At 39.6% G+C, this 26,134-nt stretch overlaps 1 protein-coding gene across 2 annotated transcripts; it reads left to right on the top strand.

Moving 5' to 3' along the window:
• The first annotated feature begins 60 nt into the window (after positions 1-60).
• rcor3 (REST corepressor 3) lies at positions 61-24,195 on the top strand. 2 transcript variants are annotated; one of them, XM_063475680.1, is made up of 13 exons: positions 61-489; positions 592-648; positions 2,141-2,218; positions 2,344-2,396; positions 7,037-7,198; positions 7,387-7,511; positions 8,046-8,124; positions 10,052-10,150; positions 14,027-14,242; positions 17,433-17,510; positions 17,723-17,780; positions 18,638-18,882; positions 19,114-24,195. In XM_063475680.1, exons 1-13 carry the CDS (start codon positions 366-368, stop codon positions 19,492-19,494), a joined length of 1,755 nt encoding a protein of 584 aa, XP_063331750.1. In that variant the 5' UTR covers positions 61-365; the 3' UTR covers positions 19,495-24,195. The 2 variants fall into 2 exon arrangements, with proteins under 2 accessions (XP_063331750.1, XP_063331752.1); XM_063475682.1 differs by lacking the exon at positions 10,052-10,150 and having other exon boundaries at positions 63-489.
• The last annotated feature ends 1,939 nt before the right edge of the window (positions 24,196-26,134 follow it).

Genomic DNA, 26,134 nt, shown 5'->3' with positions numbered 1-26,134 from the left:
GGAATCTCATTTCAACGGTACCGCAGCAGCAGGAGTCGCACTACCGCACCCAAAGGTGCGTAAAAAGACTTCCGCCGCCATGGTTAGGTCCCCAGCTACAGGTCTAAGCAACTAAAATATCCCTCGGAGGAACAATTTGGATTAAAGATTTGCTAAAAACTAAGAAGAGATTGCTCGGTTGTTAAACATAGCGTATCGCAGCCGGAATTAACCGTGCAAGCACGGTGAGAGTCACGAGAAGGGTTACAGCGACACGGATAGAGCTGCGGCGACGAAATAAACAGCAGCAAAAGAAAAACGTCCAGCTCCTGCTGACATTTTATATCCCGACATAGCAGCTAAAATCGGTGAATCAGAGCGCAGAGATGCCGGGCATGATGGATAAAGGCTCGGATTATTTAGGGAAGGGTCGCTCAAATGGCACCAAAAGTCCATCCACAGCCTCTAACGGACATTTTTCTGACGAAAGTGGCAGCGACGACGAACACGGTGATATAGCCTCGAACAGCTTCTTACCGCTCCCGATGTCCGTATTTTGAATATGACTAGTTAAATTAAACTGTTTTCGTGGTTGTTGTTTGTGTTTTCCAGATGTAGGAATGCGTGTTGGAGCAGACTACCAGGCCACAATCCCCGATTTTGAGCCCGGTGAGTTTTTATTGTTTTCTACCTGAGTGATGAGCCGTGGTAGCCTCGGTATGTGTACAGTATCAGACTGTACTGTACTACGCTCACTGCCTATACGTTAGTTTGCTAGTGGATTAAAACTGACTGCAGTAATAGTTAAGAGTCCGATTTTCAGTCGGCTTGCTGTGGTATCAGCTTGTTTTAAAGTCAGCGTAAAGGCCGCGGAGGCAAACATGAACCGAAGTTACACAAACTTCACTGACAGCTATGACTGTCATGTTTCTTCCAATTTATTAACAATATAAAATGTCAGGTGGAAAAGTACGACTGGAGTTTGATCATGATTACAGTTCGTTTTGAGTCATATAATTAACAATGATCGTTTTATTAAAAGAGTGCTGTGCAATTCTCGACTCACACCTCATTTCTTCATTTATTTAGCATTTAGATAATTTAATTACATATTGTGAAGGTAAAATAGATTTTAAAACCTGCTAAAGAATGTCCTACAGCTAAATAATTTAATTATTGTATTAGAAGAGCATTATGGCAAAGTATTTTGGATAAGGTATGGTATTTGCTATGCTAAGAAAAAAAAACGGAGTGCTTACTGTGAAAGATTGAACCGGCCTGAAACCCCTTCAACTGCTCTGCTCCAGATTTCACTCTTCATTTGCTCATTGTACTTCCCCACAGTCTGGACTCTCTGGTAAGTTCAGCTATGGTTCCCCCCCTGCTCTGTACAGCCAGCGACCCGTCCGATTTTCCATGTTGTCTGACACAGCTCAATATTGCATCCATGACCCATTAAGCCTGCAATAATGAACATCAACTACATAGCTGTTAGTGGGGTAGAGGCCTTTCTGTTTGAAGCCATGTTGTGTTACGATAATTATTTGGAACAATAAGTGCCATATTTGCTTCATTCAGCTGAAATACAGCTTAATTTTAAATTAATTTTAGTATTGATGTTTTCTTTTTCCTCCTTGGACAACCGTACTGAGGAGAACCTTACTGAGACTATTGTGTCCAACTATTGGAATACTCTGCCTGTTCACTGAGGTTTGCTGAGTCTGTGGAAGTCAGCCAGAGATATATAGTCTGGCATTTCAGTAGAGTGTGTTGTGTGAGTTCTGCTTTAGTGCAGTATATGTTTTCTCATCGAGTCTAGTATCTTTTTTACTTTATATTTTTTGGTGTCTTTTAATTTCTTCTACATTTTTGTTTATTGTTTTACCTGCTATAAAATTTTCTGCTGTTTTTCATTATTTTCATCACAGCACTTGATGACTCCTTTTTATGGCAAGTGCTATATAAATAAATATTGCTTGCTACTGAAGTGGCTCAAACAGAAGGAGTAATAGGAATAGTTCTTCCCTGATGATATTCTGTAATAACATATGTACAAACTGTATCTGGTGTATATCACTGGTAAAATAACTTATAAGTGTTAAATTAGCAGCAGCTGAATAAAATCTGTTATTTTGATCATTTTTCTATAATGTTTGTCCAGGTGCCACCAAGTACACAGATAAAGACAGCGGAGGGATGCTGGTTTGGTCTCCTTATCACACCATCATTGACTCCAAACGTAATGTTAACATTGTGTTTGACTGAAAATATTTAGTCCACCTTCTGTGATTTCTTTTTTTCTTTCTTCTTTTTGACACAAAAGATCAGATCCATCTAACAGTGTGTGTGTGTCTCCCTCCACAGTTGATGAATACATTGCTATTGCCAAAGAAAAACATGGATACAACGTGGAACAGGTGAGCTATACAGCAGCTGACTTTTCTTTTAAACATGCCACAAAGTTTAACTAAATGTGGTCACAGTCTGTATAGGGGAAAAGTATTATCTTGTTCATTCCCCAATTGACAAGCTGCAGTAACAGCTGGTTGTGAAAAGTCTTCAGTTGCTGTTTTCAAAAAACTATAAAACAATGAAAAAGAATGTGGTAGACATGCTAGAGATATGACATTTTTTCCTTTGTCTCACATTATTATTAATGATATGACAACTTTTCCATCTCAGCCCCATATTTTTTCACTCATGTTAAAAAAAATTGGATTAGAAAATTGGATAGAAAATCCCCCACTGTACTCAATGTAAAAGATTGAGGCTGTATACAGAATGACTCTGGTATTTACTAAACCCAACATAAGAGTCACTGAAGTGAAACAATACTTTCCTTGGTCCCAACCTAACAGCTGTAGAGTGCCAGCAGACATTTTTCAGTTTTGGGCTGCCTTCTTGTAGCAACCTTTGCTCACCTTGTGAAACTCACATGGAATGTAGCTAACACGCCATCTTTACATTTTTGTGACAGTCACAAAAGAAAAGAAATTACCAGTTTTAACTTTGTACAGCTCTCAAGTGTAATGACATGCTGGCTTTACTGCTAGAACCAAGTTGAAAATTTACATTTGTTTTTTCTAATCATAGGTAAGGTTTTACAAAATAAGAATTTAAGATTAAGTTTTAGGGGCTTTGTGAGTTGTACAAATGGTTTAGATTATTTCAGTACAGATCTGAACTGTATATTAGAATTAATTAATACACAAAGGGTTCATCACACAGCACAATAGTTAACTCATAATTAGGGATGGGTATCGTTTAGGTTTTATCCGATACCGGTGCCAAATCGGTACTTTTGAAACGGTGCCGGTGCTTAAACGGTGCTCGAACCGGTGCTTAAAGAATGGAGAACACAAACTTCGTCCAAAAACCTCTCATGTTTTTATTTTTAGCAGTCTCTTTTTTTCTGCAAAATGATAAGAACCGTAACAACATATAAACATCATCTGTGCAAAGATTTATGTTTTTAAAGTGAAACAGTGAAAAATTACAGCGCTGTCAATACATGAATATCCAGACGTTGTTCAAAAATGTCCAATTCTGGCACACAATTGGACACCATGCCAGTTGATTTTTTTAGGTATTTAAGAGCAGACATTAATAAATTTTATTAACATGCCTAAAAATGCTTTTTTTTAAAAAAATACATTTTTGAAGAATTAACCACACATTTACATGGTAATGGGCCTTTTCTGCCATGGAGCGCTTAATTGGCCTCTGGCCCTTTAAACTCTGAGGGGCTGTAACTTTGGTTTCTTTTGGTCAATTTGCATGATTGACACCTCTTTTTAATCGTTTGAGCCAATAGAATCACAGTAACGATGCCACGTTCACGTTACTTCAACCAATCAGACGTTCCAAGGCCAAAACCCACGTGGGCCCAAATTTACTGCATGTGACGTCTGTCCAGTCACGTGTCTATAGGTGGGTCTAAGATGGAGGTTGTTGACGGAAAACGATTCTGATGTGGCTAGGTAGGCGTGGTAACTGCTGATAATCATGTGGCTACCGGCTACCGGCTACCGGCGAAAATAACGGAGGAAATCAGGACGGTAAGCCAATTTCTGTCTTAGCGCATTTGCGCCGCTGTGTGTTTTTGTGGTCTTCTTTTGCGGCTCATTCAGTGAATTTTGGTCAGAGTGTGGTGAAACTTGGTGTTTGGAATTGGTGATAACTCTGGAAGATAACCAGCCTGTCTTTAACCGGTTACATGAAGTCTGGAGAATTTCTGGTTCGTCTTGTTTGTTTAGCGGACTTGTGTGCATTTACATAACTGCTCGTTTAATCATGGCTTGTTTTCGTTGAGTTTGGTGGTTGTAGAAATGGTTAATATGACATTTTAGCTGAGATTCAGAGGTTTCTGTGGATACCACACATGTCTGGACTTATATTTCCCACCCCGTGTTATAACCGATTAAACGTGATCTCCTCCTTTTTGCTCGCGGTACCGGGGGCGTGGGGCTTAAAGCACTTGTTGCAGGCTGCTGAGTTTGCATCTTTTCCCGTGAAGTACAGCCAGACTTTTGACCGCTTCGCCTTGGGCGTTTTTAATCTGTAGCTCTGCTCTAAAAGAACGTACGTACCGGCCCGCCTACTATCCTTGTAAAGGTAAAATGATTGGCTAGAATCCAAAGTGTATGACATCTCAAGAAAAAAAAAAAAGCACCGAAATAAAGCACCGAAATGTGCGCTGCTTTTCGGTCTGGTTACTACCGTACCGGTACCCATCCCTACTCATAATATAAATAATTTAATTATTGTAGAAGGAGAAAGTTATGAATTTTGGATAAAGTAAAATTCGCCAACTTAGGATCGATCTGCAAGGGTCTCTGCCCCTTACATCCACCCAATCTACATAGTGTCTGGGTCAGGGATGAGTTGTTGCCCCAAGTGGAGGAGTTTAAATATCTCAGGGTCTGGGGAGAGTGAAACAGTAGATTGACCGACAGATTGGTTCAGCGTCATCTGTGATGCAACGCTGTACCAGACTGTTGTGGTGAAGAAGGAGCTGAGCGCGAAAGCAATGTTCCTACCTTGGCCTATGGCCATGCGACCCGATATCACAGCAAAATGTGTAATGGACATACTGGTCCAACATGTCCATTTCATGATTGAAATGTACATGCTTGCAGTAAGTTGCAGTAAACTGCAGTAACAGCAGGGGGAGACATTTTATTTCAATCCAACATGAAAATAATAATGAGAAAGTGTAGACATTATTATATGCAAATACATATTAGCCGCCTAGCTTAATAATTTTTGGTAATTGAGGACCTCATACTCGCTTTTTTTGCTCGCTACCAACTTCTTGGCTTTAAATATTTACCCCTGCTGGTAATGCAACTTCTGCATGCAGTAATGCAACTTCTGCATGGGTGTCCATTTCACATTTTGGATAGGCAAGAACCGGCATGTCTATTACATGCTTTGCAGTGAAACTGGGTTGGGCCATGAGCTCTGGGTAGTCACCAAAAGAAAGAGATTGCGGAAATGAACACCTAAGGACCTCCTTTAAAGATAGTTGGAAGAAGTATGGCCATATGGGAGGAGCTCAGACTAGGCCCACTACTCCTCCACATCAAAAGGAGCCAGTTGAGGTGATTTGGGCATATGGGAAGGATGGGTGCCTTCTGGGCATAGTGTTCTGTAAATGTCCTTCTGGGAACAGGCCCCAGGGTAGGCTCAGGACACATGGAGAGCTGCAGGAGGTGACTGGTCAGATGGAGATGTTGGCGTCCTTGCTTGCTTTCTCACTCTTAACTCACTAAAGCCTTTCATTGAGCTACCAAATAAACAAATTGGCACTCTCTTTCTGGCCAGACACAATGCAGACATAAGTGTACACATTAGTTTTTGAATGCTACTGAAAATTGTTTTCTTTACAAATAACTCACTGAACTAACACAGTCAATCCCTTAACATGTTTATACTCTCTGCTCATGTTGCCTTTATATTAAATAATTTTTTGATTTTTAAAGAACTTACTTTTTTGTTAGGGAGGATTTGTTTGTTGTTGAGTGCAATGTTAAAATAACTGTAAGGGCCAAATTGCATTATATTTCTTCAAGTCAATATATGGGCCGTATCTAGGGATGACGTGGGCCTCAAGTGGTCCCAGGCCACGAGTTTGAGACCCCTGTTTTAACACAATAAATATTACAGCAAGTTACTGTGAAAGCTCATCAGACTGTCCACAAGTGCCTCCACGTCACCAAATCTGCAGCCTCTCATCCATGATCCACACTGCTTCATCACACGTCTGTAGCTCTTCAACTCCAGAACTCTGCTCCTCAGGCCTGAGACACAGATCAGCCTGCTTTGGCTGATCTACTCTTGATAGTTTTCCACACCCAAGTCTCGTTTGCTGTTTTACATGAATTTCTATGGGGTCAAAATGACATTGTTGGCAATTCTTTTCAATCCCACACGTCCCAAATTCACCATATAATATATAAATTCCTTCTAAAAAAGTCATGAAATATAAGATGATGATGTTTTACTTTAACGGAGTTACATGATTGTCAAAATGCAAAGGAGTAAAACTGACCAAACTATTAACAAGTGGTTGTTAATAGTTTGGCACTTGGGCATGTTTCATTTGGCATGATGATTCTACAACTGAGAGCAGACAGCCCAGAATCTTTTCCCATCATTAGCAAGTACTATTTGAGTGTAAATAGGCTACTGAAATAGTTTTTATGTCTTGAAAATATCCTATTAGTTAAGTAAACAGCAGAACTGTTGTTATGAACTTGGCTTTACTGTAGGTTGATTATGCCAAACCATTTCCTTGTTTATCTGTAAAATAAGGATTTTTTTTTACACAGTTGAAGAATGACAGCTGGTGTATGACTACCATTAGGTCATTATTTCAAACTCATGTAGAGAACAGTAACAAAGAGTGGGTAGCTACAGAGTTAAAGTCAGTAAAATGAGCACCTGCTAATTAACATGGGATTTGGCCAAATGGCTTCATCTTTTAGCCTAGGCGGTTGCTGCTTTAAGCCTGTGGTATCTGTGTTTTGGTAACCCTTTGTGTGTGTGTCTTCAGGCTCTTGGCATGCTCTTCTGGCACAAACACAATATTGAGAAATCTCTGGCCGACTTGCCAAATTTCACCCCATTCCCAGATGAGTGGACAGTGGAGGACAAAGTGTTGTTTGAACAGGCCTTTAGTTTCCACGGAAAGAGCTTTCACCGCATCCAGCAGATGGTAACCACTTAACACAGCAACATCAGTGTTTCTGATACAGTAATGTAATGTTTCTGATATTAACAAATTTATTATGGCCATAAAGATTTGGGGGAGGGTACTGTACAAACAGTTTTGAGGTACTGTTTCTATGAAAATATCACATGTGTTTTGTTTATTTTATTTTATTTATTTATTTTTTGCTTCAGTTACCGGACAAATCCATCTCCAGTCTGGTGAAGTACTACTATTCATGGAAAAAGACGCGTTCCAGAACAAGTCTGATGGACAGACAGGCTCGTAAATTGGCCAATAGGAGCAACCAGGATGAGAGGTACAGCACATAGATCAACACTACTCCTTGAATCTGACTATAGTCTTTTGTTTTGAAAAAAAAAAAAAAGTTTTCTCTTTTTTTGCTGAAAAGAAGGCATTTTGTCTTGTCAAAGCGTGAAGCACTCTGACACCCGTTTGTCCACAGTTTGTGGACATACCTAAGTTAAAAAATCTAGGGCGACAAGAGAGCATTTGTTAAGCAAAAAGCCCATCTCACCTGTTAAGCAAAAAGCCCGTCTCACAGTCAGACCTACCTGTCCCTGCCTGGAAATTGAAACTTTCCTGGGACATTTTGGGAATTTTTATGCAGAAACCATTGCAGACCCATGGCCTTGAGATTTTTTTTAAATATGAAAAATCATTAAAATTGTTACTTGATGTGTCTGTTTTTATTGACTGACATCCATCATCATTTCAGTTACCTAAGAACGTAAGCTCACAAAGAGTTAGTTTTGGATTCTGCTGCGTCGGTGTGAGGTTGCTGTTGTGTGACGACATCCAGTGATTGGATTTTGGCTTATTGTTGCTGCAGTGATGAGGAGATAGAGGATGCCAATCCCATTGAAGCCAACGACAGTGACTATGACCCCAGCAAGGAAACTAAAAAAGAGGTAATTTGAACACACCTTATTCCATTTTTTTTGTTAAAACCTTTGGAATCTAAAATGAAACTTTACCATATACTGCTCACAAAAATAAAGGAACACTGTTGAATCAGAGTATCTGAAATACCAAGAGGTGGGCATGACTGAGTTGGTGATGGATCAGTGATGGTCTGGAGAAGTATATCCATGGAGGGATACGCAGACTTCTACAAGCCAGGCAAGGGTACCAGTATATCATTTGGGGATCCTTGGACCCACTGCAGCACGTAGGGTCTGACAGTGGGTCAGACCCTACGTGCTGCAGTGGGTTGTGGGGGTCCTTCTGGTGCACGACAGTGCCCGGCCTCATGCTGCAAGAGTATGCAAGCAGTTCCAGCAGACAACCTGGACAGGTGGCAAGTCTGCCACAGGGCTAACACATAGAGACAGAAAACCATTCACGCCAACATTCACACCAGGGTTATATGTTAGGTTACATTTTTTTCCCTTCTTGGCAGTTATGTGTTTTTGTTTTGGTTTGTTTTGGGGTTTTGTTTTGTTTTTGTTTTTTTTGGGGGGGGGAGGGGGGGCTGTCACCCAATATTCTTTCTTTTAGTTCATCTGGAGACATACATAGATATTTTATCCTGTACTGGAGTAAGACAAAATGAGTACACGAAAACAAAAAACATAAATAAAAAATAGGAGATAAGAATAACTTCAGAGCGGGTTTTGTATTCTTATTGTTTTTTGTCCCTCCGTTTCCCTTCTCCTCCCCTGGTCTGTTGATTTCTGCGGTGGCAGTGGTGATCTTTTTCCTGTTTTTCCAGTTGAGCAGTATTGTTATACATAATTTCCTTGTGGATTATTAAAGTATTCTGATTCTGATTTTGATTGTTTTCTTGGTGAGAATCAGGGCCACAAGAAGGGGTGTTCTGATCTGTTTGGAGTTTATGCTTCTTCCAGATCACCAAACAGAGAACGGGGCATTGTGGGATGTTGTGGTCAAGGATGTGGGATAATTTGGTAGTTGTTTCTTTCCAGAAGTTTTGTATTGGTGGACAGAGCCAGAATGTGTGAAGGTGGTCATTAGTGGTGTTGATTGTGCAGTTTATGCAAACTCTGATTCAGTCAGTCCCATGACATGTATCTTTTGCTGTGTGAGGTGTGCTCTCTGTATTAATCTTTATTGTATTACTTGTATGTTGGTGTTGTTAGACATGGTAAAAATATTATTGCGGACTCTATTGTCATTTGTAAAATAACAAATGACAAAGTTCACAGGTTAGAGTTAAATGTCAACCATATATCTGTTATCCATCCTTCCATTTTCTTCCACTTATCCGGGGCCGGGTTGCGGGGGCAGCAGCCCAAGCAGAAAAGCCAGACCTCCCTCTCCCCAGCCACCTCCTCCAGCTTATCCGGGTGAACACCAAGGCGTTCCCAGGCCAGCCAAGAGATATAATCTCTCCAGCGTGTCCTGGGTCTACCCCCTCCTCCCGGTGGGACATGCCTGGAAAACCTCGCCCAGGAGGTGCCCAGGGGGCATCCTTGTCAGATGCCCGAACCACCTCAACTGGCTCCTTTCGATGTGGAGGAGCAGCAGCTCTACTCTGAGCCCCTCCCGAATAGCTGAACTCCTCACCCTATCTCTTAGGGAGAGGCCAGGCACCCTTCGGAGGAAGCCCATTTCTGCCGCTCCTGGCCGCCACCCGACTCACACTGCACCCGACCCCTATGGTGCCTCCTGTGGGTGGTGGGCCTGCAGGAAGATGGGCCCATGTCCCTTTTTCGGGCTGTGCCCGGCCACCAGACTCTCGCCCTCGGGCACCCTCCCCGGGCCTGGCTCCAGGGCGGGGCCCCAGTAACCCTATCCCGGGGAGGGTGAACTGTTCCCTCGATGGTCTTTTCATAGAGGTCTTCTGAATCGCTCTTTGTCTGATCCCTCACCCAGGACCAATTTGCCATGGGAGACCCTACCAGGGGACAAAAGCCCCCAGACAACATAGCCCCTGGGATTCCTGGGACACACAAACCCCTGAACCACGATAAGGTAGCGATTTGCAGAAGGGAATCTGTTTTATTCTTGATATTTACAGTTGAGCAATTTGTATATAATAGTGCTATTTCTTACATTTGTAAACTGTAATATATTGTATTATTTAATTAGTTTAGTCATTTACTGTTACTGTCTTGGAGCAACTGTAACCCACATAATTTCCTTGAATTAATTAATTCCATAAATTCCAAAATGGATTATCTGCGTGGATGTTTAGGTCTTTTTCCCATTTGTTGATTGGAGTGTGTGGTGCATTGTCATTAGAGAAGTGGTTCTCAAACTTTTCAAAATGAGTGCCACCTCATAAAATATATGGCTCTTAAAAGTACCACCCTTATGACTGACATTAAAGGCCAGTAGTATTGGCCTATATAACACCATTTACACGAGACAATTTATTTCTTATATGAATGTTATTTATTTTAACTGTCATAAAAAGGATGTGACAAGGGATAATAATAACAACTGTACTGCATTAAAACATTCACAGCAGGTGGGATATCCGTTCTTTAAGTGATGAGGTATGAATAAACTACTATGCGTTTATCAAGGCTGTTGTGTTTTTAATATGTTTTAATGCTTTGTATCTTGTTTTATTTAATCAGGAAAAACCCCTAAAAAAAGTCAGCAATCACTGTTGGCCTTCTCAGTTTTTATTACCACTGTTCATTTTAAAGCTCAGTTTTTAAAACCTTACGATGTAACTACAGCCCAGCCCATGCAGCAGTACAATAATAACTAACCTCGTAATGTGGATGGATTATTGCAGTTGTTCTCCTAACTGAAGTTTGGTCCGTTTACACCATCATGACATGCGATTGCATTTGTCCCTAACCATCGGGAACCCTCGCGTTAACTTTTATCGAATGGAAAAAAGTTAGCATTCGTTCTCCAGCTTCACTGTGTTAATGTGTTTGTATTACGCTAACCATAGCTGTGTAGCTAGCCACCATGTGGCACATCATTACATACCAGCTAGCCCAACTTCAGTAACCCTACAAACGTCACTGCTGTTTAGTTTTCTGTCTTCATTTATGTCGGAAGTGATAGCAGAGCTGTACATTTGAGGGATTTCTGAAAAATTAAATCAGAACATGGTAAATTATTTCATCTTAAAAATTTTGCGGCAGACTTCCCGCATACCACCAGAGGGAGCTCACATACCACCAGTGGTATGCAGTTAGAGGATATTAGTTTATTTAGTTTTGTGTTTTTTATGACTTTGCAGTTTTATTGATGCTGTCTAGTAGTGATGGTTGTAAGTAATTATCAAAAATGTAATTTATTTGCAGTGAAGTCAGGGTTATCCCATATGGGTGTTTGAGTTGTAGGTGAGAATATAGTGTTTTTTTTATTTTATTAATCTTCCACCAAGCTATTGCACTTGTGATGTCTGATTGTATTGCTTATAAATGGTAAATCTTTGATTGATATGTCTTTAATAAAACTTAATATGTCAGGGTGATCGTGGCTCAAGAGTTAGCAGTTCGTCTTGTAATTGGAAAGTTGCCGGTTCGAGACCCGGCTCCGACAGTCTCGGTCGTTGTGTCCTTGGGCAAGACACTTCACCCATTGCCTACTGGTGGTGCTCAAAGGGCCCGGTGGCACCAGTGTCCAGCAGCCTCACCTCTGTCAGTGTGCCCCTGGGCAGCTGTGGCTACAATGGAGCTTGCCATCACCTGTGTGTGAATGGGTGGATCACTGAATGTAGTGTAAAGTGCTTTGGGGTCCTTAGGGACTAAGTAAAGCGCTATACAAATACAGGCCATTGACTATTTTACAATCAGATTGTTCGATGTCCATCCATGAATGAAAGTGATGGGTTGAATGTATCCATTTGATGAGGTATTGTAGTTGGTTGGCTAAGAAGTACTGGTGGAAATTTGGTGCTTTTAGGCCTCCTTGAAGTTTTGACTGTTGTAATGTTGTTAGTTTTATTCTGGGCTTTTTGTTTTCCAGTAAAATGATGGTGTTATTATGTCCAGAATGGAAAAAAAAATCTCCCTGGGAATAAGTAGCTGTTTCGGCCCATCTAACGCCACCACCTGACTGTCCAGGTGCTCAGTGATCCCGTGATCTGGGTGGGTGATCTGGGAGAAGCTCTCCCAGGAAAACATCCTTCATCTCATTAGTAGCATGCCCCAAAGCTGTCAGTCATGCATACAAGTACATGGGGGCTATGCAAACTACTGAGCACCATTTTGAAGTGCTGTAATGAAATTTCAGCAAAATGGATTAGCCCGCTGCATAATTCTTTCACTTTGATTTTCGGGGTGTCTCAGTTCAGCCCTCTGTAATTTTCATTTCCAAATTATGGCAACCTTTATTTCTAACACATTTCCTAATCTACATCAGTATAGATATCCAGCATGAATTGTCCCCCCATTGACATCTGGTGTTCTGTCTGTACAGTAAGCACACCAACTTGAATAAATAAATTTAGGCATTACTATACATTTTGCAAATTTTGAGAGGTTCAAGTGCCTTATGTTCATACCTCAACAAAATATTAAGGATAGTGACCAAAGATAAGTGACATCATATTTTTTTATTCCAAAATGATCTCAATAAACTGTATATAAAGGATGTAGCCACCCTGACATCACCCAAAGGTTAGTGAAGTCTCGTTTGTTATCATTTCAATGTTTTCAAACAGGACGTGATGATTAAGGAGCGGATCTGACTCCTAAACCAAGAGCCACTGGTAGGACTGCATTAAACCATACATCTTTTTGACATAACTGGGGACCATAATTTAAAAATTAATGTAATTTTGTATTCAGTTAGGCTTGAAATTAGTGATGGAAGTCAAATATGTTATAGTAGATTTTTCCACAGACTTCTATTACATGGGCTTCTTTTTGTAATTTTTTATAACCTTGTATGCAGTAGGAAAAATGCAGAGTTAAGACACTTCTATAATGACTCGGACAGTTGAGAGTAGTCTCAATGTACATTTTTAAACTTTAAAGTTGAGAACTTTGATATTTTTCCCTTAAAGAAACAGTAAAAAGCAATAAATGTCCATGCTCCAACTCAAGGCTTGCCAACAGATGTACAGACAGACAAATTAAGGCCATTACTGATGTACCTCCTGAAAGGAACATATTTAGTAAATAATGAAACCTTTTTGTAAAAAACCAAATTAATGAAAATGTAATAGTTTAATTCTAATTCTAAGGTTTAATTCAAAGGTTGTGTGTAGCAGGCTATAATGAAAAAACAAACAAACAGGTAAATACAACCTTGGATGAGCAACAAAACATGACATATTATGCCATGTTATTATTTATTTTAAAACAATTAAGCCAAAATGAAGGAGCGAACTGGGAAAGGTTAAGTGCAGCCTTATTGCTTACATAGAAATTAAAAGCGCAAGCAGCAGCCAGGTACTTAACAAATTCACATTCAATTGATTAACTGATCATCAGCAAGTGTGAGCACTTCTATAAAAGCAGAAGTTTTGGCTCTGGAGCTTTCAGAATTAGAATCAACTTTATTTGGCCAAGTTTGTGCACACAAGCAAGAAATTTTGCTCCCATTAACTTTACCTATTTAAACTATTTTTAAATAGGCATATGCAGACAAGAAAAATATAAATACGAAGAGAAGATAAAAAGAAAACCTCAATGTACTGAAGCAATTTTGTAAAGAAGAGTGGGTGACAACTCCTCCATAACAAAATGAAAGATATATTCATTATATTTCAAATTACTGCTGCTAAAGGTAGGTTGACAGATTATTGAGTGATGGCGTATATTTAGCTTTTTTATTCACTGCTTCTGCATTTTAGTTAGTTGTCAATGCTATTTTTAAGGCCTCATATAACTACACTTTTATCAATGTTTAAAATCATTCTCTTACCTTCAGAACCAGGCAGAGCCCCCAGTGCCAGGATCTAAGGTAGCTTTGGGTCGGAGGGAGCATCAGACCCTGCAGCACCGGCATCACCAACGCTCCCGCTGTCGTCCCCCCAAAGGCATGTACCTGACCCAGGAGGATGTTGTGGCCGTCTCCTGCAGTTCCTCCGCTGCAAACACCCTTCTGCGTCAGCTGGATATGGAGCTGGTGTCTCTCAAGAGACAGGTAGCCCTCATCCTCTTGACTACTGAACTACTAAACCTAAAAAAATTTTTTGTCTCCTAACATCAGACACTGGTCACAAGTTTTCTTTGTGTCAAAATAACCCATTAATATTTGTCTGTGCAACCGTGGGAATATTTTGAACTACTAACAGACAATCATAAAATGGGTTTCCAGTTGTAGCCCCTTGGTAAGTAACAGAATGCTTAGCAGCATTATTCTTTGTTTTTAAAATACATAAGAGAACACTGTTGAGTTTATAGTCAAAATAACTTTTGCTGGATGTACTGCTTACATGTGTGTGTTAGTTTACATTTTGAAATGGGAGGGCTTAAATTTGATCCAAGTGCTATTTATCACCTTTCCTGTAAATATTTAGAGAGGTCTTCACGGTTGTATTGATGTACGGAAACTTGAAATGCTTAAAAAAATGGCACTACAGCATGTAAAAATGGTGATACACAGCAATCACAATGTACTGACATCAGTGAACTCGAGTGAAACTAGAAAGACATATAAAAAGATTGTCAGACTTAATAGACTGTCACATAACCCACAGGTAAGTGTAGTTAAGCACTAACAAAGCAGAGTACAAAATAAGCATCCTGTAGAAGTAATACAATTGTATCATTAGTTTACAAGATATGAAACTACTAGACTTGTAAAGAGTGAGAAAAAAAATGTTGTAAAACACACTAGTGCAGTCATGCTTTCTCAAAGTTCTCTGCACTTCCTGTTTCCTCTTTCCAAATATTAAAATGAAAACTCTACACATTTCTGACAGCAAACAACCGAAGTACAATTTCCATGGCTATTTATTTGTTTTTATTACTTTATTTGCAGAAAATATTCATTTCAGTTTTGTGGTCATTTCTGTCACACTGGCCTAAAAAGTCTATATAATCCGACTTTTAATAATTCTTCCAATTTGTCCACCCATCAGTTATAACACGTGCAAATTTGTCCCATTTCAGCCCAAACCTATCCAAGCGTTTAGCTCCATGAACAAATTAGTCCTTTTGAATGATTTCTTTCATTGAATGCGTTCTGCCAGCTCGTCCATAATCTCGAACTCTTGTTATCCCACACACAAAGATGAATGTCGTCAACATCACAACACTTGTCCATTGCCAAGAAGAAAAGGCCAAAATTGTCCAGCTTGTTTTTAAACTGATGCTCCTGATTTCCTGCAACGTCTTTATTGTTTGTCTTATTGTTTGGATTGACTAGAGAAGGGCACATTTTCAAATGCGTCTTTTTTCAGGTCATATTGGCACAGCAATGTCCAGGAAATACTTTTTGATAAACTCACCATGAGAGAACTGTTTACTAACTGTTTTATTCAACTTTATGGCAAAAAAACCCCCCAAAAAACAAACACTTTATGGCAAAGCTCACCATGTCTGCTACATCCCTTAATGTCTAAAGCTTGGTAAAAAGTCCCTGTTGCTTTTGCAGTTTTGCTAGCAAATCTTCACATCCATTCCCACGCTGTATCAGTCAAGTTCTTGTATTTCTCTGTATAATGGTGATTCAAATGATAATTCTCAAACACAGCAAACTGCTCTCCACAAACAAAGAACACAGCTAGAGCAGGGCGATATGACCGAAAATATTTATCACGATATACATTTGAGAATTTGCGATAACGATATAACTGACACTAGACAAAATACTTTACAACTCCACAACTTTATTAGTGCAAAAAACCCCATCAATGTATTTTCACTTAAACAAGCAGCTGTTTTTTATGTGCATTAAAGTTATATAAAAATGTAACAGTGCAAATTCCTTGCTGACAGTTTAACCAAAAGGCATTTCCAGTGGAAACTGGCCGACATATCCTCAGCATAACCATGTATAATATCCAGAAAACTTAAAAAGAGGTTATGCACACACACTATGGTAATATTATGTTGAAGCACAGTACGTATCACTCCGCGAGGCTCCTGCCTACAATAGCCGTAATGCTCCGACAATCCATCAAGCGGTGCGGGTTCGTAGCTTAGCAAAGTCGCACTAAAACATTTGACAGATTTTCGAGCGCCGTGTACCACATAAAATCGTTTTGAGGTCAGTAAACACAACCAGAATTCATACATAAGGCACACGGGATTATAAGGGGCACTGTCGATTTTCAGAAAAATCAAAGGATTGATTTTAAGTGTGCCGTATTTTCCAAACAACACGGTAATAACGACGGCCCGCTAGCATGCTCTACCAAAAATAGTGGTTTGTTGTGTATCTGACGGACAAAAGCTAAACCAGTTCCACATCACTGAAGTTGCAGCATTTTTACAAACCAATTCTGGTTCATCCGTTTCATTTAACGATCCACTTTCGCTCTTCTCATTCTGCATCGCTGCCATGTGCATATGTAAACATAGGCACTGCGCATGCGCATTTTACCCATATTCTATCGCGATATTTCATTTTCCTATCGTTGCCCAAAATTACACCGGTATTACCGTGAACGGTATGATATAGCCCAGCCCTAAACACAGCTTTACCTCTTACTTCACTTACTAAATACTCTTAGACCATACAACTCTACAGTCTGCATCAAATTTTATTTTTTTCTATCGAGGTTAGCATACATCCCTCCTAAATGTCTGTTACAATATATTTGTAGAGAAGCTGCATTTGTTTGGACACACTGAAGTATGTCAACTAAAAAAAAACCTAGTGACCTTCAGAATGACAGCAATAAAGTTTGATAAATATTTCCTCAACATTCTTCTGTTTTTTGCATTCTCTTTATTATAGACTTTTTTCAAAGACAGAGTTTATTAAAGAGTGTTTGGCAGCTGAAATGGGACAAATAAATGCTAAATACTTATTTACATTTGAATCCTACTTTCCTACTGACTTCATACAGCCTGGACAAGGAGCAGACAATGCCCAGGTCTGATATAGGTGATGGTGTTTCTTCAGTATGATGTGTAGGAGGCAGGACAAAGGTCACGCATCTCTGTGGAAATTTATTGAACAGTTACCACAGCTGTTCTGATATGGGTGAAATTGGACATCACAGATTTTTTGCACCATTAATCTGAGATGGTAAAAAATTTCCAATCCAAACGACTGGGAAATGGCCAATCCCAGTGAGACATCTGAAAACAGCTTCAGGTTTTAAAGGGTTTTCTGGGAGTTTTGTTAATTCTCACCTTTGACTTTCTCATCTATTCTTCAGGTCCAGAATGCCAAACAGATGAACAGTGGACTGAAACACATGTTGGAGTCTGGGATCGAAGACTTCAGACTACCTGAGGTACAAATACACTGAAGATGACTGATATTATGATGATTAAATTGCATGAAACTCCTCAGTTGAAGCCATTTATGGTAATGAGTTTTCTGCTATGATAAAGTTATATTCTGATAAAGTATATATGTAAATGAGGATCCCTGTTGTGGAAAGTAGAAATCTTTTTATATCTTTTAATTTGTCGTGCGTTTTAACTTTAATATTCAATATTGTAGTGTAACCAGAAGGTGAATGCCCGCTGGACTACAGATGAGCAACTCCTGGCTGTTCAAGGTAACCTCCATGTAGAAAAAGCAGCTGCTTACAGGTTTTAAAAGTAAAATCCACCAAATGGCATACATGAAAGAGAACTTCTTGGCTTTTATATGGGCTGGTTCTCACTCTTACAGCCATTTTTGACCACAGCTATATATGTATATATATATATATATATATATATTTATATATATATATATACGTGTATTATATTTTTATATTTTATACCAAATTACAACAATAGTCAACTCAAGATGGTTTATATTGTAGGGTTAACCTTACATTACTTTTAGGGTAAACAATGAGACAACCCCATCAATCAGACAACCTCGTGTTAAGCGAGCACTTGGCGGCAGTGGAAAGGAAAAACTCTCTTTTAACAAGGAACACACCTCCAGCAGAACCGGGCTCAGGGAGGGGTAGCCATCTGCCATGGCAGGTTGGGGTTGTGGGGAGGGAGTTTTGTCAAAAAGAAAAATTTGAAGCCTAATTGTAAAGTAGCAAGGGTGTCCGTCTCCTGAATACAAACTAGGTGCTGGTTCCACAGAAGATGGGCTGAAAGCTGACCGCTCTGTCTCCCATTCTACTTTTTAAATATCCAAGGAACCACCAGTAAGCCTGCTGTGAAACAATGAAGTGCTCTGTTGGGGTGATAACAGATTATCACAGTTAGAGCCTAACTGGTGAAAATAGAGGAGCATTTAAAAAAGGAGCCAGAGGTGAACACCAGAGCTAAAAGTGACTACATTTTTACTTTATGTACAAAAACATACCTCTAAAGTGTAATGACTGCTAAATGGTGCTCTCATCCATTTATGATTTTTCCATTGCATATATTTGTGTAACTTTAAAAATCCATCTGTGTTGTTGTACAGGTGTCAGGAAGTATGGAAAAGACTTCCAAGCCATCGCAGACGTAATCGGTAATAAAACGGTAGGGCAGGTGAAGAACTTTTTTGTGAACTACAGGCGGCGGTTCAACCTGGAAGAGGTCCTGCAGGAGTGGGAAGCGGAGCAGGGAACCAAAGCTCCCAATGGAGACAGTGCCACTTTGGGAGAGGAGGGAAAGAACAGCTCAAACACTCCATCAGGAAAGAGCACAGATGAAGAGGATGATGAGGTGAGGCTTCGTGAATTTAGTCTTGATTATTATTGAAATCATACTGGGTGGTGTTAGTAGATGTTTGAAGACACAGTTATCCAGTTTGAAGTCCAGTTATCTTGAATTGAACCATTCCTAGAAGTTGGTGGTTTTTCATTCTCTAATGTTATGTAAATTATCTTGGAACTAACTTCCAGAGCAGGATTATCTGCTTGACCTGTGTAAGTAACTCATTTTTGTTCTTTGCAGGGTCAAGTCACTTCATTAGGTGCATCCCCTGCTGCCTCTTCATCATCTTCAGCTCAGACTCCAATGATATCTAGTACCTCCTCCTCTTCCCTCCACCAACCCCCTCCCCTTCTGCGCCCCTCCCTCCCTGCCACACCTTCTCTGCACCGTCAGCCCCCACCACTCCAACAGCAAGCCCGCTTCTTGCAGCCCCGATCCACGCTGCAGCAGCCCCCGCCTCTTATCCGTCCCTCCCCAATGCCACCCCGCCTTAACCCCCGACCTTCTGGTCCCTTGACCCTCAGTGGAAACCCTGCAGGGTCAGGTCTAAGCTCTGCCCAGCAGTGCTCCAGCCTGACTGTCCACCAGTCGGACACAACCTCATCTTCCTCTATCCACTAACAAATGACACACTATTTTTGTTTAAGAAATGTCTAAGTCTTAACCTAAAGCTGTCTGAAAGACTGCTGCATTCAGGTCCTGTGGGAATATCTGCTCATATCCCTCAAAACATTAACAGTGACTTTCATTGCTACTGCTAATAACCAGTTCTTTTATGACATAGTGATATACAGTCAGGTGAAAAAGAAAGTACAATCTCCTTCAATTCTTAGGTTTTAAGTATTGGGAAAAGGGCTGTCATGATACTTAAATTTAATAACAACCTCAGTCACGATATAATAAAAAAAAATCATCTAGACCTTCATGTGGCTCTAAGATGATTTCAATAAAACATTAGATGAACAACAACATTTTACAGTTACACATGACATACACTACCTTCAAAGGTTTGGACACACCTTCTCATTTAATTGTTTTTTCTTTATTTTCATGACTACTTACAATGTAGGTTCTCAATGAAGGCATCAAAACTTTGAAGGAACACATATAGAATATATATGTAGTAAGCAAAAAAGTGTAAAATAACTCAAAACATGTTTTAGAATTTAGACTCTTCAAAATAGCCACCCTTGGCACTCTTGGCATTCTCTCGATTAGTTTCATGAGGTTGTCACCTGAAATGGTCTTCCAACACTCTGAAGGAGCTTGCAGAGATACTGAAGACTTGTTGGCCCTTTTGCCTTTACTCAGCGGTCCATCTTATCCCAAGCCATGTCGACTGGGTTTAGGTGAGGTGACTGTGGAGGCCAACGCTCCATCACTCTCCTTCTTGGTCAAATAGCCCTCACACATCCTGAAGATGTGTTTGGAAGGGATGGCATGTTGCAGTAGGATGGTGTGGAGCCATGCTGGTTCAGTGTGCCTGCAATTTTGCAAAAATCCCTAACAGTGTCACCAACAAAGCACCTGCAAACAATCACACCTCCACCTCCACGCTTCTCCATCAGTTCTTAAAGTCATGATAGACTGTCATGTCTCTTTACTTAGCTGCTTGGTTCTTGCCATAATATGAATTCTACCAGTTGTCAAATAGGGCTATCAGCTATGTACGAACCTGACTTCTGCACAACACAACTGGTGGTCCCAGCTCCATTAAGAAGGCAAGAAATTCCACAAATGAATCCTGACAAGGCACACCTGTGAAGTGAAAACCATTTCAGGTGAATACATCTTGAAGCTCATTGAGAGAAGGCCAAAGGTTTGCAGTGCTGTCAACAAAGTAAATGGCGGAAGCTAAAATATAAGACATATTAGGAGTTATTATCAATTTTTTCTTTGGTACATAATTCCATAGATTTTGCTTCATATATTTGATGTCTTCAGTATGTATCTAAAATGTAGAAAGTAGTAAAATAAAGAAAAACCATAAAATGTGAAAGTGTGTCCAAACTTCTGAGTGGCATTGTATAGGCAGGGGTGCACATAAGTGGTCTGCAGGTGCGTATGCACTGTCAAAATAAAAAACGCGCACCAGATAAGAAGTTGCAACGCGCGATTGCGTACATAAGATTTTCTGGAGGAGGACAGACAATTGTTTAGAACTCTTAAAGAAGTCGAAACCAAAGTAATTGCTTAAAGGAGCTTGCTTCTTCAAGCAATTACTTTGGTGTTCCTCCACCTTCAAAGAAATGTCAGAAGGAGTCCGAACCGCAAAAGAAGCGCGTATTCTCGGAAAACCGGTTGCAGGAGGTGAGCTGGCTTCACACAAATGATGAACACACAGAGATGTGGTGCAGAATATGCCGTGAAAATCCCACTCTAGCGGACAACTTCTTATCTGGTGCGCATTTTTTATCTTGACAGCGCATGTGCACCTGTGGACCACTGATGTGCACCCCTGTGTATAGGAATGGGCTTCATAGCTGGTATGAGGTGTTAGGATATGAGGCGTTTGCCATGTGTTGTTGTTCATCTACGGTTATATTTATCACATTTTTAGACCAACCTTTTAGATCTCCTAATGACAGGATTATTTCCCAATACATAAAACCATAGAACTGAAAGGAGGTGTAATTTCTTTTTTATATGAATGGACAGGCAACACATTTGTACAAAATATGAACTTCAGTTTTTAGTTTTTAATATTGTGTGCTGGGTTCATATTTGTCTTTCAACCAGTACATGTAGTTTCATGTCTACCACACATACTGGTTGAAGGGTAGGTTTTAAAGTTTTTGTTTTGAAAAGAACAAAGACTTTTGGAGTCTTTGGCTTGAAAGTCAAATGCATGTAACAAAGTGTGTTGATTATTAAATGAGAGCTTTGTCATCATCACCTATTTCCCTAATAGAAAATGTGGTATGCCAAAGGATTCAATTCTCTATCCTTTTGTTGTCAGCCCTTTATTTTCCTTGGACACAACTTAATTAGCAGCAAAAATTCAGCATGGCAGAAGTTAGTCATCTATAGAAATCGACTTGTTGATATAAGACGATTAAGAGTCATGTTAGCAGCTCTGTGAGGCTGTATTTGGGCGAAGCTTTGAGCTACACTACACATTTCCAAAATTATTCCGTCACCCATCCAACGCATTGAGTTAAGGGGTTCCACAGGTGTATAAAAGCAAATACCTAGGCATGCAGACTGCTTCTGCAAACAATTGTGAAAGAAGTGGTCACTCTCAGGAGCTCTGCAATGACAGCATGCTAAGATGTTCACATTGACAATATTTAATAGGTTTACCTTGTAGCTACCATCTATCTTAATTTAGTGTGTTATTAGGCTATATTTTTAATTTGTTTTGCAGGGATTTTGACTTTATAGTGGCTCAAGTTTAGTTGCTCCTTGAGATAATAGCTGGCCCTTCATAAATGGTAAATTGAGTGGTTCTTATCGAGTGCTTTTCTACTCTGAGCGCTTTACACAATTTCCTTGATTCACCCAAGCACTTTTTTTTCTATCCTCTTTCTATGTAAGTTCTTCTATCTAACATTCACACATCGATGGATGTACTGGAGAGCAACTTGGGTTTAGTATCTCGCCCAAGGATATTTGACATACAAGACTGGAACCACCAACATTCCGATTAGTAGGTGACCAGCTCTACCACCTCAGCTACAGCCACCCCAATTGTCTTAGCCTATTAGTAATGGCTATTAGGCCAGCATCTTGAGTAAATGACTTTATTTTAAATTGTTGTGTACTGCAAAAGTCCAAAGTAGAACTGACTGTTGGCCTGCAAATAAATAAATGCTTAAGTTAGTGTAAGTACACTAGTCCGCCATTATTAGTAAAACCATTAACAGATTACATAAATAATCATCCTCTTATTACAGTGCATTACTCTTTTGGTAAAACTGTGGGCTGTGCGTTTTCTTTGACAGGTACTGCCCATGTACTTGTATCTATGTCAGACTAAGCCCATCATCCTATGGCAACGGTATTTCTTGGTGCAGCTTCCTCCAGCAGAACTCATACTCAGAAAAATATCTGTTTAGGATTGGCTTAAGAAACAAGCATCCTTCAACTTCTCTGAATCCTTTGGCTCTTGTGAGTTCTAGGGTGGGCCTCTTACATTGGAACACTGTCTACGTTGCCATATACAAATATATCCACCAGTGTTTACAGTCTTTGTACCAGTACTCAAACAGTCCTTGTGTTCCCTTTGAAGTTCAAGTTTCACTGATTTCTGATTACTGTATGTCATTTCCCACTCATTATACCTCAGGGCATTTTTTTTAAATCAATTAATTAATTAATTAACTTATTTGTTTGTTTTCGTTTTTTGGATGGGGTGGGGGGCAACAAGATGTTGTTCCTATTGTAGCTCTAATAAAACTGTGGCCTCTGGGGGTTCCAGCAGGGCTATAAACTGATAGTTTTGTGTTAAACTCTGGTGACTTACGTTCTTTTCCTCAATGTCACCGGCAAGTACCACTTACAAATCTGTACTTTTAGCAGACTTACTGCGGCTTTTGGCAAATAATTGGGAGAAAACAAAGAACTATTAATTAAGAACAATTTTTCAGCAGAGGATTTATCCAGTTTAGGGGTAGCAGGTGGGAAAATATCCACGATGAAATATGTCGCTCAGCATAACAGTACCACTTTGAGTTTGCACATAGGAAATGGTTGAGTATAGTTTCTGACTTGTCAATTAGCATAGCGATGTACTCATGATATCAGTGGTACATAATCTTTCTGACAGGCCTTGTAATTCTGCACAAGACAACAATGTGTAAAGTTCAGTATATTCTTGAATAATTTTGTAACCTAGTGTGCATCCAGTGGACTGTTAGTAACTTGTTCAATAACACTGATAAATCCTGCTGTACACTTACACTTGGTCATGTAGTTAATTTAATGCTTTTTGAAAACACTAAACAAAATTTTCACATCAACATCTTTTACATTTGTAGAAACATCTCCATCAGTCCAAGTAAAAGTTTTCCTTTAATTGTTCTATTGTTGTTGTTTTTTCCCATTATGTTTAGATTTTATTGGGTAAGTAAAAGTAAGCCATTTGAGTGTCTGCTATTTATTCTCTTTCTTCCTGGTGCTACCACTTTGGACTTGGTGTTTAAAAAAAGAAAACTCATTGTGCAAGTGCTCTTAATGCTTTTTGGAATCACAGCATTCAATGTAACCAGAATCATAGAGTCCTTTGAGTTTCAGTATGGTAAAAATATTGATGTTAACATGAAGCTCCTGACATGTCCTTCTGAGGCCATTTGCCAATGTCATTAAAAAAATATATTTGTACCATGACTGGTTTTATTCATCTTCTTCTTCTTCTTCTTCTTCTTGTTAGTATTAATAATAATAATACTAGTAAAATAATAACGCTTTATTTATTTAGCACTTTTCAAAGTCCATGTTACAAAGACATTTACAGAGACAACAGATTAAAGCAAAAGTAATAAATGCAAGAAATAAAAAGACAATTCAAAACTAATTAAAAAGTCAGAGAGGGCCTTATCTTAAACTTCTTGACTTAAAGGTGTGTTTTAAGTCGGGGTTCCGCCGACCTGATTTCCTTCAGAGCCTACAAGATCTCTACTAGTACGGGGTAACAACAGGTTCCGGATGTCGCTATGAGCAGGTACTTAAAAATAACCAATAAAATATCAAAGTCAATTATAAAATACACTGGGAGTCAGCGTAAAGGTGCCAACATGAGAGCGATGAGATCCGATCTCTTTGCTCTAATGAAAAAATCAAGCCGCTGAGGTGAAATTTAGCCGGAGGAAATTATTTGATATTCAGTTCTGAATCTCACAAAGACAGCCAACATACCAGGTTCAAATGGTCTAAGTGGCAGGTATAGCTTTGTGTCACCAGCGTAAAAATGTACAAAAATCTCACTAAACAGTTAAAAAAAATAGCCTACGGTAACAGCAGACAGATTCAAGAGAAGAGCCCTTAGATTTGCACTGCAACTTCATTAGGTACGCTGTATTTCGTTGGAGTGATGTAGCATATCAATCTAGATTACTGGATTTTAATCTGAGTAAATGTTCTGAGTACTTCTTCCAACAGTGGCTGATATTAATCTTGTAACTTGCCTTTCATTACAGTTTGAATGAAACGATCTTTCTTACCTCGTGTGAGCTGCAATAGGCCTATAGCATCGGGCAGCAGCAGGTTGTTGAATCACTTCCTGCACTAACGTTTCCTTCTCCTGCTGCTACGGCTGCGCTGCCTGTCATAGGATCATCAATAGCGATCATTAACATTGATCTGCTGGGACTGCATGGATCGCTGTGTTGAAGTGTTTTAATGTCTTCAGAGAGATTCACTTACTGAGGTAAGAAAACCAAACGCTGAAGCTTGGACTCACAGTAGAAAATGAAAGTAAATCAGCCGTGGTGCTCAGAGGGAACATCTGGAGTTCGAAACTTTTCAGAGGATAAACGCGTTAAATATCCGAAAGGTGCTTAAAGTTGTTTGAGAGATGTATAGCAGTAAGTAAAACGGCCTCCAGAGCATTAATTTGAGCTGAAATGTAAAGAAAGACGCAGCAGCGGGGATTCCCCAGTAGACTGAGCACAGACAACACAACGACCTCTGTCTCTTTTACTTTAAATACATTTAACTCACAATTAACGTTGTTTTTACGGTTTCATAGCAGTATAGTAGCTGCAAAGATAAAGTTCACGTGTACCTATCATTAGCATGTGCTGTGTATGACGCCCCACTGTGTGCTGTAACTGTGCGCACACACCTAGAAATGTACAATGTCTTGTTCTTTTGATGATAACGGGATGATTGATCCGAAATACTTTACTTTTAGTTATGATTTCCTAATGCGTTGTAGAGGTTGGATTTGTTATTAAAGCCTATAGTTTTTTTTTTTTTTTTTACATGCATTACTATATATGCTACAGACTTTGGGGGAAAGCATGTTATGGTGTCAGAGATAGTAACGGTAGATGAGTTTAAAAACCTGGGGGCAACCATTGAAAGCAATGCATTGTGGACAAGAAAGGTGAAGAAGAGAGTAGTGGGTTGGGATTAGTGTCAGGTGTGATTTGTGACAGTGATACCAATGAAAGCGAAAGGAAAGATTTACAAAATGGTAGTGAGACCTGAGGTTGAGTGGTTTGGAGACAAAGTTAGAGAGACAAGGCTGGCATGTGCAGAAGAGGAATAGTGGATATATTAGAAATGGAGACAGTGGATTTTGAATATAGACCTGCCA

The sequence above is a fragment of the Pelmatolapia mariae genome, linkage group LG6 (assembly GCF_036321145.2).
Source record: "Pelmatolapia mariae isolate MD_Pm_ZW linkage group LG6, Pm_UMD_F_2, whole genome shotgun sequence".
In the NCBI taxonomy this organism is placed as follows: domain Eukaryota; kingdom Metazoa; phylum Chordata; class Actinopteri; order Cichliformes; family Cichlidae; genus Pelmatolapia; species Pelmatolapia mariae.
The sequence above is the reverse complement of the archived record's forward strand: the minus strand, read 5'-3'. Positions and strand labels throughout refer to the sequence as shown.